The 20576-nt window shown below is 39.2% G+C and overlaps 1 protein-coding gene across 1 annotated transcript; it reads left to right on the top strand.

Annotated features, from left to right (window-relative positions):
- The first annotated feature begins 8987 nt into the window (after positions 1 to 8987).
- LOC130121523 (myosin heavy chain, fast skeletal muscle-like) lies at positions 8988 to 20244 on the top strand. Its single transcript, XM_056290351.1, has 39 exons — positions 8988 to 9194; positions 9279 to 9422; positions 9513 to 9669; positions 9763 to 9790; positions 9886 to 9997; positions 10093 to 10185; positions 10278 to 10341; positions 11443 to 11541; positions 11641 to 11744; positions 11885 to 12023; positions 12257 to 12375; positions 12496 to 12645; positions 12756 to 12926; positions 13035 to 13335; positions 13578 to 13648; positions 13790 to 13877; positions 13983 to 14100; positions 14196 to 14319; positions 14418 to 14554; positions 14649 to 14904; positions 15016 to 15258; positions 15384 to 15560; positions 15652 to 15797; positions 15903 to 15993; positions 16095 to 16484; positions 16587 to 16713; positions 16888 to 17006; positions 17104 to 17300; positions 17401 to 17584; positions 17671 to 17836; positions 17962 to 18086; positions 18245 to 18553; positions 18645 to 18848; positions 18974 to 19099; positions 19203 to 19373; positions 19479 to 19583; positions 19681 to 19776; positions 19888 to 20019; positions 20132 to 20244. The coding sequence occupies exons 1-39, from the start codon at positions 8988 to 8990 to the stop codon at positions 20150 to 20152; spliced, it is 5811 nt and encodes a 1936-aa protein (XP_056146326.1). The 3' UTR covers positions 20153 to 20244.
- The last annotated feature ends 332 nt before the right edge of the window (positions 20245 to 20576 follow it).

Here is a 20576-nt window from a genome sequence, read left to right as displayed (position 1 = left end):
TTAGTTGAAATTAGATATTCATATGATATGAATGATAATCAATTAAAAGGTAGCCATCCATTTTAAGTCTAACTCAAGGCATAAACCAACATACATAAAAATGGAAGAAAACAAAACAAACAAAAAAACAATGGATTTTGAGATCATAGACATCTTTCATAATATTCTTTGCATAAGCTCCACTTAAACATAGACTAATGGTTCAGGCTTAGATTTCTTGAGTTATCTTATTTTAGGGTTTCCTATAATATATAATCGACATGTGGATAAAGAACAACATGGTAAATAAGTATTACATTAGTTGTCTATATTTCCTTTTATTTCTCTCTGATTGCATTTAGAACTCAAATCTCTTTATTTACTTAGCAAAGCAAATGTGAGGGAGTTGGTGGCATTGTTGCAGATATATATCGTCACCTTCTTAAAATAATGGCCTAAGTCAAATTTTCAAGTTTTTCAAAAAACAGAATAAACTGACAAGTTTTGTTTCAGTTTCAGTTTATTCTGTTTTTTTAAAAACTTGAAAATATGACTTAGGCCGTTATTTTGTTTTTCAAAAAACAGAATAAACTGACAAATTTTGTTTCAATTTATTCTGTTTTTTGAAAAACTTGAAAATATGATTAAGGCCATTATTTTAAGAAGGTGAAGATATTGCACATTCATGAGAACACAGTTTACAGTACACGTTATTCCAACACACTATAGACCCCTTAACATGTGACGTAAAAGCTGTGTTGTAAATAAGACGCGCTTAGAACGTGTGGCAAAACATGACCAAGAAACAACGTGCATGCCTATGAAACTCACAGATGAAAGCATATAAAACTGGAAATCTCAGAATATGTTGAAGGTCTAAGCAAGGAAGACAAAAACCATTACGATTCGAAATTTACGCTAAGCACTGGAGAAAAACTTCCCGATCCGTTTATGCTTGCTGAAGCTCAGTGGACAAGTGATATCATGAAGTTGCCAAACATCTGCTGGAGGGATGTGACTGAATACCTCATAGACACACGAAGTACATTTGCGAAAGAATCAATGAAGGCATACAAGAAGCATACGATTACTTTGTAGGTGGACATGTCCAACACTGCTTTGACCATCCGTTATTGAAGGAAAAGCTTTGCTTCATTAAATCAAAGGTAAGTCCTTGTAGTTTAATTGTTTGTACGGTTGAATTGTTTATATTCAACAAAAGTTGAATTGGGGTGCATGGGAGTTTGACCAGCAAGTCTACATGTGTTTTGTGGACTTGGAGAAGGCTTACGACCGTGTACCCCAGGGCACTCTGTGGGGGGTACTGCGGGAGTATGGGGTACTGTTGCAGTTACTGCAAGCCATCCGGTCCTTGTATAACCAAAGTCTGAGCTGTGTCTGCATTCTCAGCACAAAGTCAAACACGTTTTCGGTGGGTGTCGGACTCCGCCAAGGTTGTTCCTTATCTCTGATTCTGTTTGTGATATTCATGGACAGGATCTCAAGGCGCAGCCAAGGTGAGGAGTGTGTCCATTTTGGGAACCTCAGAATTGCATCTCTGCTCTTTGCAGATGATGTGGTTTTGTTGGCTTCATCAAAACGCGACCTCCAGCACGCACTGGGGGGGGGGGGGAGGGGGTTGCAGCTGAGTGTGAAATAGCCGGTATGAGAGTCAGCACCTCAAAATCTGAGGCCATGGTTATCTACCTGACAACTGTGACTTGCTCCTTCCGGGTTGGGGATGAGTTGTTGCCTCAAGTGAAAGAGTTCAAGTATCTCGGGGTCTTGTTCACGAGTGGTGCAGGAGATTGACAGGCGGATTGGTGCAACATCAGCAGTAATGCGGACATTGTACCGGACTGTTGTGATGAAGAGGGAGCTGAGCTGGAAGGCAAAGCTCTCAATTACCTAACCTCACACCCTCTTACCCTAAGTACAGGTGCTCCTCAGGGCTGTGTTCTCTCCCCCTGGCTCTTCTCACTTTACACCACCCACCTCACATCCACAGACAGTTCTGTTAAAATAATAAAATACGCAGATGATGCAACCATTGTAGGCCTCATCTCCAAAAATGGTGAAACCCAGTACTGCACTAAAGTAGACCAAGCTGTCACTTGGTGCACAAACAACAATCTTCTGCTTAATACAGCCAAAACCCAAGAACTCAATATTGACTTCCGTTGCATGCCGAACCCTAAAACACCCATACAAATGAACGGAGACACCGTCACCACCATGACTCTTTTAAATTCCTTGGAACATACATCAGCAATAACCTGAAGTGGAAAATTAACACTGAACACATCATTGCAAAAGCTCAACAACGACTTTACTTTCTTAGGCAGCTTAAAAAATAACGGATCAAACATCAATTTCTCGTTCTGTTTTACTCAGCCATTATCGAGTCCATCATAACATCTTCTATTACAGTAGGGTACGGCGGCACGGACAGTCAAACATGGAAAAAAACTGCAGCGGATTGTCAACAAGGCATCCAAAATCATAAACAACCCACTCCCCTCAGTTGAATCTCTACATACTAACCGGACTGTAAAGCGAGCACGGAAGATCACCTCTGACCCCTCACATCCTGCTCATCACCTCTTCCAGCTCCTTCCCTCAGGGAGGCGCTACAGCTCACTGTCAACTAAAACTTGGTGGTGCGGTAAGATGGCGGACCGGGTGCAGCGAAAGGTTTGAGCTCCGTCTGTTTGTCCCAATTTTATACTAACTTAACCACCCAACCCTGACCATTTGGACTTTTTGAACTGTTTTAACGCCCTCCAGTATTAAAACGAAAAACACTGAAAAATAACTGCACGCTGACGACGAAGGGTCGTCATAGTGCAGTTATTTTTTGTTGGGTTTTTTCCTTTCGTGGGGTGAGATGTAAAAATCAAATACTCGCTTCTGTCTCTTTGTCGGGATTACTAATTTTCCGTATTCACAGACAGTTGAATCAGTTCGTCTGGACACAACGTTTATTGAGAGAGAAACATTTCATCATTCAGCTAAGTGACCTCTGACTGCATGTATGACTACCCTTATAAACAAAACAATGGCACAACGACCTAAAACAATGATCGGTGTCATATGTATATTGACACAACCATTAAAGTTACAATGGGTCATGTGTACTATTTACTATTCACAGAGGACTGGGGCTTGGGTGCAATCACAGCATTGTAAAATGGCGATAGATGTACTCTTAGCCCCCTCCCCCACCCCACCCCACCCCACCCCACCCCACCCCGGAAGATGTCCAGATGAACTGATTCAACTTTGTGTGAGCTTCTTACCTGGATTATTGAGCAAAGATAATGGCAATTGTTTAGGTCGTGATTATTTCTATAGGAGAAGTAAGAGATTACTCTCTCTTACTAAGTTTTTCTTATTTTATAGAAAAGTAGGGAAATGGATAGGGAGATTGCTCTTCATTCAGAGTAAGGGAGTAGAATTTTAGGTTAAAGGTTCCTTACCCATTGTTAAATTTGTTCTGGAAAAAAAGCAAAAACCTGTCAGCATTGTTGAAGGTGCAAGACAATGTTTGAACAATTGAACAAAGTGAGATGGCAAGATGAAATCAAATGGCACCATTCCTTCACAACAAGTCATCAAGGAGCCTGAAAGACAGAAATTCTGAAACTAATGTGTAAATGTAGTCATCCATCAATCCATTTTTTATATCACTTAATCCAATTCAAGGGTTTGGGGGAGCGGGGCGGGGGGGGGGCTGAACCCTATCCCAGCAGACATTGGTTGGAAGGCAGTGAGACATCCTAGACAGGTCCTCAGCAAAACACACACACACACACACACACACACACACACACACACACACACACACACACACACACACACACACACACACACACACACACACACACACACACACACACACACACACATACCAGTGGTGGGCAATCTTATCCAGAAAGGGCCAGTCAGGGTGAAGGTTTGTGTTCCAATCAAGCAATTATACACCTGTGTCTCCTAAACAAGTTCCTCATCAAAGACTCTACTAGTTGATTAGTGGGATCAGGCGTGTAACTGCTTGGTTGGAACAAAAACCTTCACACACACTGGCCCTCCTGGATAAGATTGCCCACCCCTGGAAAATGACACAAGTTGGGGAGAACATGAAAACTTTACACTGATGGGATGTAATCAAACCCATGACTCTCTTCCTGTGACCACAGGAAAAGTTTTAAGCCACTTATGTTTAAATGGACTAAACCTCCAAATATATTGGACTCTGGAAAATATGGCTGACACAAATAAAACATATTTTCGTAAGAGAGAGCAGAAAGATAAGGCAAATAACAGCTTCAGATAAGGCAATACCACTGTTGTTTCACTTTTGAAAATGTCTTACATTAAGATCAAATGCTCCTCTGTGATATCAACAGCATCTTGAATTCAGAGGTGGAAAAAGTACAAAAATATTGTACTCAAGTAAAAGTACCAATACTTTGATGAAATATTACTCAAGTAGAAGTAAAAGTACTCATCTGAAAATGTACTCAAGTAAAAGTAAAAAGTAGTTCATTTGAAATGTACTTTAAGTAAAAGTTACTTAGTTACTTTCTTTGTGTGGGGTGTGAGGGTAGTAAAAATAGGACAAGGGGTCAGAAATCCATAATTATTTTGTTTTTAATTAAAGAACAAGTGTAACAAATGTAAGCGCAATAACAACAACTTCACAACAACTGAACTTCTTGTTCAGTTTAAGTAGCATCTTAAAGTTAGTTGAGCTCATCCATTTAGTGGTACAACATTAAACACGCTTACTCTCACGTTTTCTCTCTCTCACACGCACACACTCTCCCTCTCTCTCCCTCTCACCCTCTCTCTCTCTCACACACACACACAGGTAAAAAGTACAAAGTAATGCCCACATGATGACGCTCATAAGTGTTGCTACAAAGTCAAACTGACATAAAGGAGCAGCAATATTCCAGAGGAGACATGCTTGTGTGTGTGTGTGTGTGTGTGTGTTTGTTAACCGTCAGAGAATGAGAATGCGTTAATGCCATCTCCACAGCTGCAGGAGCGCTATAGAGGGCATGTGTGTGTAAGTGCGATAACAACAAAGAATACCTACACAAATGTAAGTGTAATTACAACAACATACATATCAACACCAACAGCAACAGCTGTTATACTGCAAATCAAGGCCGCTAGTTTTGTGACACCCTGAATCACCTGTAACCTAGTCTACAAACGCCGTGTTCAGTTTAAGCAGCTGCTGATTTTCAAAGTTAATTGAGCTCATCCATTTAGTGGTAAAAACATTAAACAGGCTTGTGCACGCCTACTTTCTCTCTCTGTCTCTCTCTCTCAGAGAGGTACAAACTACAAAGTAATATCCACATGATGACGCTCACAAGTGTTACAAAATTAAAGGAACTAACATAAAAGAGCAGCAATATTCCAGAGAGGAATATTGCAAATCAAGGCCACTAGTTTTGTGACACCCTAAATCACCTATAACCTAGTCTACAAACTTCTTGTTCAGTTTAAGCAGCAGCTGATTTTCAAAGTTAGTTGAGCTCATCCTTGCTCGCTTTGCAGTGAACAGTAATCCAGCACAACTGAAAAGCCGCTCGCAGGCAGCTGAAGCAGGCAGGCCAGTGTTGAGTTTCACAGAGAGTTTTTTTAAATTTGGAAAGGAGTTTAACAGATCCATATCGTTTGGGATACAGGCTAGGTACCCTTCCAACTCCCCTGTACCTTCTGACCTTCTGGACTTCATTGAGGAGAAGAAATCATCTTCATCTGAGGAATGTTGTCCAACTTGCTCCACTTCCACCTCTGCCATCTGGTCAAGGTGTTGTCTGACATAAGCCAGACCTGTCGAGTGACAAACAACACATTTCTGACATTTCTGACAACCAACTTTTTTTAAAAACGTCTGACCATGCTGAAAATGTTAACAAATGTTAACATTGAAAATGTTGGGTTGCACGTCATGTTTCAGGTACTCAATGCATTTCAATGTATTTCCCTCCATTGGCTCTCCACGAGCAAGGGGAAGGTGTGACATCTGTCTCTGCATGTTTAACACATCTAGAGGACACAAGCTTTTGGAAAATGTATGGTTTCAGTGGTATTATTGGCTTTCCATAATAGTAGAGACCAAAATTTAAAGTCTTTCTACTTGATTTGCCTTGTAAATCGAGTAGAAAGACTTTACATTTTGGCCTTTATTATTTAGAGAAAGCCAATAATACCACTAAAACCATACATTTATCACTAGATGTGATTAAACTTGCAAAGACAGATGTCACACTTTCCCCTTGCTCATGGAGAGTCATGTTCCTGTAATTGTAATGCATTTCCAATGGAGGGAAATACATTGAAATGCATTGAGTACCTGAAACATGAAATGCAACCCAAAATTTTCAATGTTAACATTTGTTAACATGTTCAGCATGGTCAGACGTTTTTAAAAAAAGTTGGTTTCGTTCGATTGTAAGGAGGGTGCACGGTAAGGCCCCTTAGCTCCTCGCTTATAGTGGAGGAGCGCCGAGTGCCCTGTAATGTTGGTTAGGCAAAGTGCCTCACACTACAACCCTCTCTGTTAACACAGTTGATACATTTGATTTGACTGTAAATTCAAAGACACAATCAAATTGAAACCCGTGGCAATTTCGATGGGGTAACACCGACTATTCATAGCAGCTAAATTTAACCAAGGCTAATTTCCCCGAGTCCACTCAAGACTACTAGCAACTAACAGCTAGCCTTTACACACTCAAGTACCAGGGGCTAGCTGTTATGCAAACTTAGCCAATGTCCTAAAGACTTAAACAGACTGCAAATATACATTACGCGTTTTGTATCTATTTGAAGTACGATAAACATGCGGATTGTCAGCTGGAGCGAGTTCATTTGGTACTTAATGATGTGTCACATTTGATTATGTTAGCATAGCAGCTAATTAGAATGTGCTGGCTAGCTGTGGGTTTCTTCTACTGTCAATGGTTGCAGGTGCTAGCATAAAAATGCCCACGAAATGGGGTGAGCCTGGGTTGGCTATATTAAATAAAACTACTAATGAGACAGCAGAAATACTTACCAAAACATGCTTCTGCAGATTTGAAGTGGAGTTGTTGAAAGCAGACAGGTACTTCACTGCTGGGAGGCACATCTTGCACTGCATGATGATGCTGTTGCCTTTCCTACGCTTGAGCAAAAAGAAATCTTCCAAATGTGGCCAAGGATTTTTTTCTGCATCTAGTTCTACAGACTTCCGATGTTTCAGCTTGAGCTTCATCTATTATTTCTAGGTCCGGGTCTTCTGGACCGCGACCGCTGGCCGTGCCTGCTTTGTCGACCTCCATTCTAGCACTAGAAACTAAAAACTTCGCGCCCACTAACCTAGCTTGTCCGCGCGCGCCCTCTATGTTCACGCGCCAGTGCTAATCACATCATCATTTGTCACTGTTGGTTCTGGCCATTGGTTTACTGTCTATGGTTCTGGCGCGTATTTTTCCTCTGTAAGTTGAATTGTTATTTTTACTCAGTTAACGGATAGGATTTATAAAGTAACTAAGTACAATACTTGAGTCAAAACGTACTCAAGTAAAATACAAAATACCGATTTTAAATTGTACTTGAAAAATACAAAATACACAAAAAAAGTATTCAATACAGTAACGTGAGTAAATGTATTTCGTTACTTTCCACCTCTGCTTGAATTATATCATGATAGCTCTGGATTTATTTTGTTCACGGAATAATAATTCACATCGCAGAATCACGTAAAGCTATCTCTTCCTAATTAAGATAGATGGAATATTAATCATGTTCATTACAGAATAAAACAGGTTGATGAGGTTGATGAACATGAATCGCAGTGACTTAAATGCAAGCGAAACCTTTTATAAATATGTGAAACGCAACACCAACATGTCCCTGAATGAATGTGTTTCCTTGGCTTAAGTCGTGACGGTTTTATAAGCATTAAGCGTGCCAAAAAAGGGCCAATTATGGTTGTAATGTTGCAGGCACCACAATTAAACATTGAGCTGATCTATTTATACATTTTGATTTGCTAGACATGTCCGATTAAATTATGAAAACATGAATGGAAAATTTAAAAAGATATTACATTTAATATTTTACTATTAAATCTCAGTATTTACATAAATATTGTTGTGTATAAAATCTTAAAGTCTTGATAGCATTTTCATTACTCATGTGGCTAAAATAATATATAAAGTGTTTATATAAAATATATGATTTTTTTTAAAATAATGGTTCACTGTAGCACACACTGGGTGTATGTGAAAGGTACATTTTCAACTCTTCAGGGTGTGAAACAGAAAAGTTTGAAGAAAATCAAATACATGAGAGCCTTTTAAAGAAATGTCCATATTTAGTTTCTGCTTGCTTGGCAGATTGACCTCAATATAAGGGGGCTCATCATGAGATGAAGAGGCTGCAGGGGATTTCAGACTCTTCCAACCTGTGGTAAGTCAGACTGATGGCTTCAGTTGCATTAGAGAAGAACGTTGATTCAGACTGTTTCTTAAAATGATATAACCAAAGTCTGATGTGAGGTGTTTGATTGCTTGAATTAAATAGTCATTACTAAAATACATGGTTTAGATAATCCAATGAGTGTTTAAAAAAGATGAAAATAATACAATTTTGTATATTAATGCTTTCATAATTGATAATTTAGAAAGAGCAAATTCAAATAAATCATTGTGAAATAATCTAATTAATAAATAATTGTGGCATGTGTGTATATTAACTTTTATTTGGTATGGACAATCACTATATTGCTTAAAATCTAAATGATGGCAAATGATTGTTCACGTTTAGGGTCGACACTTGGGTAAAATTTCTCAGTGATTGGGTAGAAGAAAAAGGTGAGGTACACAAATGTCATAATTCACTGAATCCCTTTGCCATGTCTAGAATACAAAGCAAAAACAAATATTTATGAAATAGGAGAGGAATTCATTTCAGTGGTCTGTCTACAGAAAACTACCACCATGAGTACGGACGCGGAGATGGCCGTTTATGGCAAGGCTGCCATTTATCTCCGTAAGCCTGAGAAAGAGAGGCTTGAGGCTCAAAGCAAACCTTTTGATGCCAAAACTGCTGCATATGTGACTGATGTTAAGGAGCTGTACCTCAAATGTACAATCCTGAAGAGAGACGGTGGCAAAGTCACCGTTAAAGTGCTTGACACCCAGGACGTAGGTGAAAGTTCATTTGAAAGAATTAATTAAAGTAATACTTGCAGAACTTTTTTCAAGGCAAACTCTCTTTCCATACTTTAGGAGAAAACGGTTAAGGAGGATGATGTGACCCCAATGAACCCTCCCAAGTTCGACAAAATTGAGGACATGGCCATGATGACCCATCTCAATGAAGCTTCTGTGCTGTATAACCTCAAAGAGCGTTATGCCGCATGGATGATTTACGTGAGAAAGCGTACTGGCTAAAGAACAATATTCATCTAGGACGCATGGACAGCATATGGTAAATGTTCATCTGTCTCTCATCTCTCTTAGACCTACTCTGGGCTCTTCTGTGCCACCGTGAACCCCTACAAGTGGCTCCCGGTGTACGATTCTGAGGTTGTTAATGCCTACAGAGGCAAAAAACGTATGGAGGCTCCACCCCATATCTTCTCTGTCTCTGACAATGCCTATCAGAACATGCTTACTGGTACGTCCTAGTCATAAAAATATATTAATTGACATTGCAATGAATATCTTCTATTTAAATGAAAAACACATTTCTTTCCTTTTCCTTTAACAGACAGGGAGAACCAGTCTATCTTGATCACGTACGTTTCACATTTATTGGCCCTCTATAATACCAACATGATCAAAGACATTGAGTAAATTCTATTAATCTGTGTATTTATAAATCTTTACCCAGTGGAGAATCTGGTGCTGGAAAGACTGTGAACACTAAGCGTGTCATTCAGTACTTTGCCACAATCTCTGTGGGTGGAGACAAGAAGAAGGACCAAACTTCTGGGAAGATGCAGGTATATTTACTCAAGTAGTTTTCAAACAAATTAGAAACATTCCTGGAGTTAAATATGTGCTGACATCAACATTATATGTAAAACTCCACATGTAGGGCTCACTGGAGGATCAGATTATTGCAGCCAATCCCTTGCTGGAGGCCTACGGTAATGCCAAGACTGTGAGGAATGACAACTCCTCTCGCTTTGTAAGTGTGGATAACCATAAATATATATTGATTGTTCTGGATTGTATAATGCTTCTGTAGTGGGACGCTAAAAATTATTCTTTTCCTGACAGGGTAAATTCATCAGAATCCATTTTGGCACTTCTGGTAAACTGGCTAGTGCTGATATTGAGACCTGTAAGTATCAATCACATGTGCTAAAGTTAAACAATAGAATATAAAACGGAGTTTGTTATCGTGAATATTATCACGGGCTGTGATTTGTTTGCAGGCACAAGCCGAAGGATGGTATTGCATGGTTATCACACCCATGATGTTATTGCAATAACACACAACATCAAGTGTTCCGTTTTATTTTCATGGCAGTTCAACAAAGTAAAGAAAATTAACCCAAAAATATTGTTTGAAATGTGTTTATAATATGAACAATTTCTTCCACTAAAAAAAGTAGTTCCATCACAAGTGGCTTATTGCAATGCAACATGGTTCAAACAATGCTGTGGAAAAAATATCACTAGACAATAATATCACTACTTGCAATTTAACAAATACCATACATTATTAAAATGACTTTTATGCATGTTCAATAGGTAAGAAGGTTTGTAGGTAAGAAAATCATAGAAAGTGGAATGAGTTCATCTGGACACAAAGTTTATTGACATTCCACTTAATCCCTTCAATCTTACAAGGGTGGGATACCTGCAGTCAGTTGAGATTTAAGAGGTCACTTAGATAAGTGATGAAACATTTCTCTCTCAATAAACATTGTGTCCAGATCAACTGATTCAATTTTCTGTGATTATTAAAATGAATAACAGAAAACATGTATTTAATGACAACATTAGTCAAAAATGCAAGCTACGTTGCTTCATTTAATGAAATAATTGTTTGGGTAAATCTTAATCATTACACTGATGTCCATTGTGTAGTTAGAGAAAGTGTGTGTGTAGGATCTTTATCACATTATAGTTTTATTCATTGGTCTTCTCCAATTGAAGCCAATCCATCAAAAATAAGGATAAGTCAACATTAAACCAAAATGGATAATTTGATACATATCCATTGTTGACACAGTCACTCGATGACAACCGCTGACATCAGCTGTTGGTGAAATCAGCCATTACAAGCAGAATAGAGGTGAAGTGATACAGTAACTGTGATGTTATTGTAAATAACACATAGATCTCGGCCAATCAGATTGCTTGATCACAATCCACTGTTGTATAAATTATTACAATATTGGTTAGGTAGAGTTTTAAACATGAATAACACTTACAGATCTGCTGGAGAAGTCCAGAGTGACATTCCAGCTTCCAGATGAGAGAGGCTACCACATCTTCTACCAGATGATGACCAACCACAAACCTGAGCTGATTGGTGAGCTGAATAACAGCAAGTAGAAAATGACTACAAACCAAGTAGTTAATTGCTTTAACATTCCACTTAATAATCCCTTCAATCTTTCCAAATTTATAGAAATGACGCTCATCACCACCAACCCATATGATTTCCCCATGTGCAGCCAGGGTCAGATCAGTGTGGCTAGCATTGATGACAAAGAAGAGTTGGTTGCTACTGATGTTAGTGATCTTCACTTTAACATCCAAACAGTATTTTTTTCATCTATTTTCTTTTGAGTATTTAACTGTAGGTATCCTGTGAAATACGATGTCTAATTTTTATTTTTTTATTAAATGTCACTTACCTGTTGTAAATGCAGACAGCCATTGATATCCTGGGCTTCACCCATGATGAGAAGATGTACATCTATAAGCTGACAGGTGCTGTGCTTCACCATGGTAACATGAAGTTCAAGCAGAAGCAGCGTGAGGAGCAGGCTGAGCCAGATGGCAATGAGGGTGAGTATTACATTTTTTCTGGATGCGGATAAGTTCAAAATGATGACATTTCATTAATATTGAAGGTTTTATTTTCCTTGTTGACAAATTTAACAATTAATGTCACAACAATTATTGTTGGGTTAATAGTCCTGCTATAAAAGAATGTCTTACCCTGTCTTACCCCACTGCTCCCACATAGAGTCATATTAATAAACCTTAACCATTTAAATGTATTTTATGTCATATTTTAGATGCTGACAAGATTGCTTATCTGCTGGGCCTTAACTCTGCTGACATGCTGAAGGCTCTGTGCTACCCCAGGGTAAAGGTGGGAAATGAGTATGTCACAAAAGGACAGACTGTGGCTCAGGTGAGTGCTGTGCCTTTATATGTGCCTGTGCCAATCTGTTGTTGAACTGATTTTAATAATTATCTCTCTCTCATGTTCAAAGATTCCAATTATGTTTAATCATATCACTGGGTTCCATAGGTTCATAACTCAGTGAGTGCCTTGGCTAAGTCTATCTATGAGAGGATGTTCTTGTGGATGGTCATCCGTATCAACCAGATGCTGGATACCAAGCAAGCAAGGCAGTTCTTCATTGGGGTCCTGGACATTGCTGGTTTTGAGATCTTTGATGTAAGTTTAAATTACTCATCTTTCACCTTTAATAGGTAGTTTAGTTTCATGATATCAATCTTTACTCTTTAACTATTAACTTATAACACCTAACCATTTCTCGGTTCCAGTTCAACAGCATGGAGCAACTGTGCATCAACTTCACCAATGAGAAGCTGCAGCAGTTCTTCAATCACCATATGTTTGTTCTGGAGCAAGAAGAGTACAAGAAGGAGGGTATCATCTGGGAGTTTATTGACTTTGGCATGGACTTAGCTGCCTGTATTGAGCTTATTGAGAAGGTAAACAGTCATCCTTGTATTTCAGGCAATGGATATTTCAATAATGTAATTAATCTTAGTATGCATAGGGCCAAGAATTATCTTATTTTCTCCTTCCATACACTGTAGCCCATGGGTATCTTTTCCATCCTTGAAGAGGAGTGCATGTTCCCCAAGGCTTCAGACATAACCTTCAAAAACAAACTGTATGACCAGCATCTTGGAAAAACCAAAGCTTTTGAAAAGCCAAAACCTGCCAAGGGCAAGGCTGAGGCCGACTTCTCTCTGGTGCACTATGCTGGGACTGTGGACTACAATGTCAGGGGGTGGCTGGACAAGAATAAGGATCCTCTGAATGACTCGGTTGTGCAGCTGTATCAGAAGTCTGGAGTTAAATTGCTGCCCGTTTTGTATCCCCCTGTTGTTGAAGGTACCATATCAGCAAATGGAATTGCTATTTTACATTTTTAACAAATGTTTTCCTTTTTTAACATAGGTTTTTCTTCTTCTTTTTTAAATTGTAAGACTCCTCTTAGTAATCTGTTTTGTGAGTGATACATTGCATTATTAAATGTATGTATTAAAATCATCCTTACGATGACCTTAAAACATTTTTATCAATGATGAAATTAAACAACACTCATCATAAAAGCTTGTGATATTTAATAACAGAGGTTGGAGGTAGCAAGGGAGGCAAGAAGAAGAAGGGTGGTTCTATGCAGACTGTGTCTTCACAGTTCAGGGTAAGATTTAAAAACTGTTGTTATAGTTAATAATTTGCATACACAAACACACTCCTAGATAGATAGATAGATAGATAGATAGATAGATAGATAGATAGATAGATAGATATTACACGTCATGTCTTTATTTTCTGTATGCAGGAAAACTTGGGAAAGCTGATGACTAACTTGAGGAGCACCCATCCTCACTTTGTGCGTTGCCTGATCCCCAACGAGTCAAAAACTCCAGGTATTTTAATTGTGATAAATGCTTTTGTCACTGTAGGGTACGGTAGCTTACCATTTCAATAACACTTAAGGGAAAGATGGAATTATGCTTTTGTATTTTTTACAGGTCTGATGGAGAACTTCTTGGTTATCCACCAGCTGAGGTGTAACGGTGTACTGGAGGGTATCAGAATTTGCAGAAAAGGTTTCCCCAGCCGAATCCTTTATGGTGACTTCAAGCAGAGGTAATCATTGACATTTCAGTGGTAAGGAGGGATTATTAAGCTCAAAAAAAGTAAAAAGATTTAACAAGACATTGTCATGAACTGTCTTACAAAAGGTACAAAGTGCTGAACGCCAGTGTTATCCCTGAGGGGCAGTTCATTGACAACAAGAAGGCTTCTGAGAAGCTTCTTGGGTCAATTGATGTTGATCACGAGCAGTACAAGTTTGGACATACCAAGGTAAACATTACTGTCTTATATCATGATGAGGCAATTAAATTGAATTCCATTCATAGCTGAAAAACAGTCGAATATGATATTTGTTTTACCCTCCTCAGGTGTTCTTCAAAGCTGGTCTGCTGGGTACTCTTGAGGAGATGCGAGATGAGAAGCTTGCTAAACTGGTCACCATGACTCAGGCCCTCTGCCGTGGTTACCTGATGAGAAAGGAGTTTGTTAAAATGATGGAGCGGAGGTATGTTCCAAGAAATAAATTAAAAAATACAAATTCATGAAATATGCAGTCTCAGAATGATGTTGTCCATAACAATAATATATTCATCCCTTAGGGAAGCCATTTACACCATCCAGTACAACGTCCGTTCTTTCATGAATGTCAAACACTGGCCATGGATGAAGGTGTACTACAAGATCAAGCCTCTTTTGAAGACTGCTGAAACTGAGAAGGAGCTTGCCAATATGAAGGAGAACTATGACAAAATGAAATCAGACCTGGCTACTGCTCTGGCCAAGAAGAAAGAACTGGAAGAGAAGATGGTTTCTATTGTGCAAGAGAAGAATGACCTGCAGCTACAAGTGGCATCTGTTAGTAGACTCAATCGACAGCTTTATTTCTGAATTTAAACAGAGCTTATGTTGACATCCTCCATGTTTTGTTGTTTTTATTGTTGTTTTTTATGCTTATTTGTTAACTAGGAATCAGAGAATCTGTCAGATGCTGAGGAGAGATGTGAAGGACTTATCAAGAGCAAGATCCAACTGGAGGCTAAACTCAAAGACACAACCGAGAGGCTGGAGGATGAGGAGGAAATTAATGCTGAGCTGACTGCCAAGAAGAGGAAGTTGGAGGATGAATGCTCTGAGCTTAAGAAAGACATTGATGACCTGGAGCTTACCTTGGCCAAAGTGGAGAAGGAGAAACATGCCACCGAGAACAAGGTTCATGAGTGTCCATTTATTTTGCTAATATGTCAGCCAGTATCAATAAGAATATAATAATCTGCTATTTATTATCTGTCTTGATCCATTGAATACATTTTATTTCATTTGATTTGCATATGTAGGTGAAGAACCTCACTGAGGAGATGGCCTCTCAGGATGAAAGCATTGCTAAGCTGACAAAGGAGAAGAAAGCCCTTCAAGAGGCACATCAACAGACTCTTGATGATCTGCAGGCAGAAGAAGATAAAGTCAATACGTTGACCAAATCCAAAACCAAGCTTGAGCAGCAAGTGGATGATGTGAGACTTTTAAAAGTGTAATTAGGTACTAAGATTTTTAAAAGTGATGTGTCTGCTCTTGAAATTTAATTAAAAATATGTTAATTTGCAGCTTGAAGGTTCTCTGGAGCAAGAGAAGAAACTCCGCATGGACCTTGAGAGAGCCAAGAGAAAGCTCGAGGGTGATCTGAAACTGGCTCAAGAATCTATCATGGACCTTGAGAATGACAAACAGCAGTCTGATGAGAAACTGAAGAAGTAATTGTTTAAATAACAATTGTGGCTAAGATTTTATAATACATTCAGAGTATACATTTTAGGATTAGAATCTTACAAATGATGTAACTTGAATTTATTCTTTAGGAAGGACTTTGAGACAAGCCAGCTTCTGAGTAAGATTGAGGATGAACAATCTTTGGGTGCTCAACTACAGAAGAAAATCAAGGAGCTCCAGGTTTTTTTTTTCAAGTTTTTAATAAACCTTGTTTTTCGTCTTTAAACATACCCTGTGTTACGTGTAAAAGTTTATATTTTAATCCAATATTCATTTCAAAGGCTCGTATTGAGGAACTGGAGGAAGAAATTGAGGCTGAGCGTTCTGCTCGTGCCAAGGTTGAAAAACAGAGAGCTGACCTCTCCAGGGAACTTGAAGAGATCAGTGAGAGACTTGAGGAGGCTGGAGGAGCCACTGCTGCTCAGATTGAGATGAACAAGAAGCGTGAAGCTGAGTTGCAGAAGCTGCGTCGTGACCTTGAGGAGTCCACTTTGCAACATGAAGCAACTGCGGCTGCACTCCGCAAGAAGCAGGCTGACAGTGTTGCAGAGCTGGGAGAGCAGATTGACAACCTGCAGCGTGTCAAGCAGAAGCTTGAGAAAGAGAAGAGTGAATACAAGATGGAGATCGATGACCTCTCCAGCAACATGGAGGCTGTTGCAAAGACCAAGGCATAATGCTGTTCTTACATGAACATTTTGTAAATGCAAATTTTAGAAAAAGCATAAAAAATGGGAATACATTTTCTTAACTATTGCAATTTTAATTAACAGGGAAATCTTGAAAAGATGTGCCGCACACTTGAAGACCAGCTTAGTGAACTCAAAGCTAAGCATGATGAGACTGTTCGCCAGATAAATGATATAAGCAGTCAGAGGGCAAGGCTCATGACAGAGAATGGTAGGTATTGCCTCCAAACCTATTTTTACATTCATAAAAAGTGCAACAACAGGCTTTATTTTTTGTACATAAATTTAAGGATGGTATTTTTTTAAGAAATAATTATTCTGGGCCATACCAAAGGAAGTTTTTAAAATGTGCAAATTTTAAAAAGATGAATTTAATTTCCAACAGGTGAGTTTGGTCGTCAGCTTGAAGAGAAAGAGGCTCTGGTCTCCCAGCTGACCCGAGGAAAACAGGCCTTCACACAGCAGATTGAAGAGTTTAAGAGACAGGTCGAGGAGGAGGTTAAGGTCAGTAATTATTTACACTTTAGATTTCATATAAACTTCATAGAGAATTTTATGTTCTTAAATTGTTTGCTAAAAAAAAAACCAAAACCTCATCTAGGCCAAGAATGCTCTTGCCCATGGTGTGCAATCTGCTCGCCATGACTGTGATCTTCTGAGGGAGCAGTTTGAAGAGGAGCAGGAGGCCAAGGCTGAGCTGCAGCGTGGAATGTCTAAGGCTAACAGTGAAGTGGCCCAGTGGAGAACCAAGTATGAAACTGATGCTATCCAGCGCACTGAGGAGCTGGAGGAGTCTAAGTGAGTCAATTATTCATTTTCTCTTATTCACTTCGATTCATGTTTTTTATTTGACTTATTTTCTCTTATATACATGATTACTTTGACAATTGTTTAACAGGAAAAAGCTTGCCCAGCGTCTCCAGGAGGCTGAGGAGCAGATCGAGGCTGTGAATTCCAAGTGTGCCTCTCTGGAGAAGACCAAACAGAGACTCCAGAGTGAAGTGGAGGACCTCATGATTGATGTGGAGAGAGCAAATGGTCTTGCTGCAAACCTTGACAAAAAGCAGAGAAACTTTGATAAGGTGTGATCATGTGTATCCCTATTCATGCTATAGCCACTGAAAGGAGAACTTTTTACCTTACTAATTTTCGCACAATTATCAAACAGGTCTTGGCAGAATGGAAACAGAAATATGAAGAGGGTCAGGCAGAGCTTGAAGGAGCTCAGAAAGAGGCTCGTTCTCTCAGCACTGAGCTGTTCAAGATGAAGAACTCCTATGAGGAGGCTCTTGACCAGCTGGAGACCATGAAGCGTGAGAACAAGAACCTGCAACGTGAGTATTCACTATTATAAACATCAATTATATTTGATATAACATTAGTGTATATTAGCCTGGATGAATTGACATAACCTACACTTCAATGCTTAAAAATACTAAACACATGTAACACACTGCAGAGGAGATCTCAGATCTGACTGAGCAGATTGGTGAGACTGGAAAGAGCATCCATGAGCTGGAAAAATCCAAGAAGCAGGCTGAGACAGAAAAGTCTGAGATCCAGACAGCTCTTGAGGAGGCTGAGGTAAAATAATCATTAACTGGAAAGAGGTCAACATTTGCAATGGGCAGTGCTTTTTTTCTTCTGAGTGAAATCTTCATATATAATAGAACAAGGAGGCAAATGAACAAAAAAAAAATTAAAAGTTAAGAAGGGCCCTACATTAACAATTCTAATTTTAGGGAACCCTGGAACATGAAGAGTCCAAGATTCTGCGTGTCCAGCTGGAACTCAACCAAATTAAGGGTGAGGTTGACAGGAAACTGGCGGAGAAGGATGAGGAGATGGAGCAAATCAAGAGGAACAGCCAGAGGGTGGTTGACTCCATGCAGAGCACTCTGGACTCTGAGGTCAGGAGCAGGAATGATGCCCTGAGAATTAAGAAGAAGATGGAGGGAGACCTGAATGAGATGGAGATTCAGCTGAGCCATGCTAACCGCCAGGCTGCTGAGGCTCAGAAGCAGCTGAGGAATGTTCAAGGACAATTTAAGGTACATGACATAACAACTGTACAATCAACCACTGTATATTACCTTATCAGATTTTTTTTTAACTATTTCCATCTCAAAATCTTCACACAAGGATGCCCAGTTGCACCTTGATGATGCTGTCAGAGCACAGGAGGATCTGAAGGAGCAGGCTGCCATGGTGGACCGTAGAAATGGTCTCATGGTGGCTGAAATTGAGGAGCTGAGGGCTGCTCTGGAACAGACAGAGAGAGGCCGCAAAGTGGCTGAACAAGAGCTGGTGGATGCTAGTGAACGTGTTGGTCTGTTGCACTCTCAGGTAAGCAAATAAACAAACTACTTCAACACTGATTTGGGGTGATACTTTATCCATGTCATTATCTGCATCTCATTGAGAATGTGTGTGTGTTTACAGTCACAAGTAAAATGATACCATTCTTTCAGAATACAAGCCTTCTGAACACAAAGAAGAAGCTTGAGGCTGAACTCATTCAGGTCCAAAGTGAAGTGGATGACACTGTTCAGGAAGCCAGAAATGCAGAGGAGAAGGCTAAGAAGGCCATCACTGATGTAGGTTTACATTCTTTTTGTCAGAGCTTTTGTTAGTCCCCAAGTCTGGAGGAGAACACATCACTTAAAAAACTGTTAAATTAATAATGATTCATTTTTTTAGGCTGCTATGATGGCGGAGGAGCTGAAGAAAGAGCAGGATACAAGCGCTCACCTAGAGAGGATGAAGAAGAACCTGGAGGTCACTGTCAAGGACCTGCAGCATCGTCTAGATGAGGCTGAGAACCTGGCCATGAAGGGTGGCAAGAAGCAACTCCAGAAACTGGAATCTAGGGTAAGATAAAGCAAGAAAAACCACATGGTAAAACATACATAGTTGAACCGACGAACAAACTTTCGAGCATAAACTGTGTTGTTAATGTCTAACTGTTCTCCATAGGTGCGTGAGCTGGAAACAGAAGTTGAGGCTGAACAGAGACGTGGAGGAGATGCTGTTAAGGGTGTTCGCAAATATGAGAGGAGGGTGAAGGAACTTACATACCAGGTATACTATATTCCTCTCAGATTCAACCAATTAACTAACTGCAACACCACGATCGAATAAACTCTTACTTAAATGTAAAATTTCCTATTTACTTTAGACTGAGGAGGACAAAAAGAATGTCAGTAGGCTGCAGGATCTAGTAGACAAACTTCAGTTGAAAGTGAAGTCCTACAAGAGGCAGGCTGAGGAAGCGGTAAGTTTTAATTTCAGGAACATAAAATTGTTCAAATCATATTTGAATTTAGGTAATGTTATGTAACATCCATGTAATTCATAAACAATGCCATCTATGATGGGTTTACAGGAGGAACAGGCAAACTCTTACCTGTCCAAGTGCAGGAAGATTCAGCATGAACTGGAGGAGGCTGAGGAACGTGCTGACATCTCTGAGTCTCAAGTCAACAAACTGAGAGCTAAGAGTCGGGACTCTGGCAAGGTAAATGTGTGTAAGAGCATAACTGATAATCAGTCTGTGTGATATGACATATAAGTGTCATTTACATAGTGACTAAATATCTTAATATATTCTATTTCTTTTTTCTTTACAGGGAAAACAGGCTGCTGAATAGATTTGCTGACTTTCTCTATTTTATGCCTCTTCTTATGAAGAATTCATAAAATATGAATTCTTTGTTGTCAATAAATGTTGCTGCTAAAATTATCTTGTTTCGTTTGACTAATCAAGCATTTTTTAAATGTATCTGCTGTATTAGAGTCTCCAGTTAGTTGAAATTAGATATTCATATGATATGAATGATAATCAATTAAAAGGTAGCCATCCATTTTAAGTCTAACTCAAGGCATAAACCAACATACATAAAAATGGAAGAAAACAAAACAAACAAAAAAACAATGGATTTTGAGATCATAGACATCTTTCATAATATTCTTTGCATAAGCTCCACTTAAACATAGACTAATGGTTCAGGCTTAGATTTCTTGAGTTATCTTATTTTAGGGTTTCCTATAATATATAATCGACATGTGGATAAA

This window comes from Lampris incognitus, chromosome 12 (assembly GCF_029633865.1).
Source record: "Lampris incognitus isolate fLamInc1 chromosome 12, fLamInc1.hap2, whole genome shotgun sequence".
NCBI lineage: Eukaryota > Metazoa > Chordata > Actinopteri > Lampriformes > Lampridae > Lampris > Lampris incognitus.
Note: the sequence above shows the minus strand (reverse complement) of the source record. Positions and strands in the feature narration are given on the sequence as shown.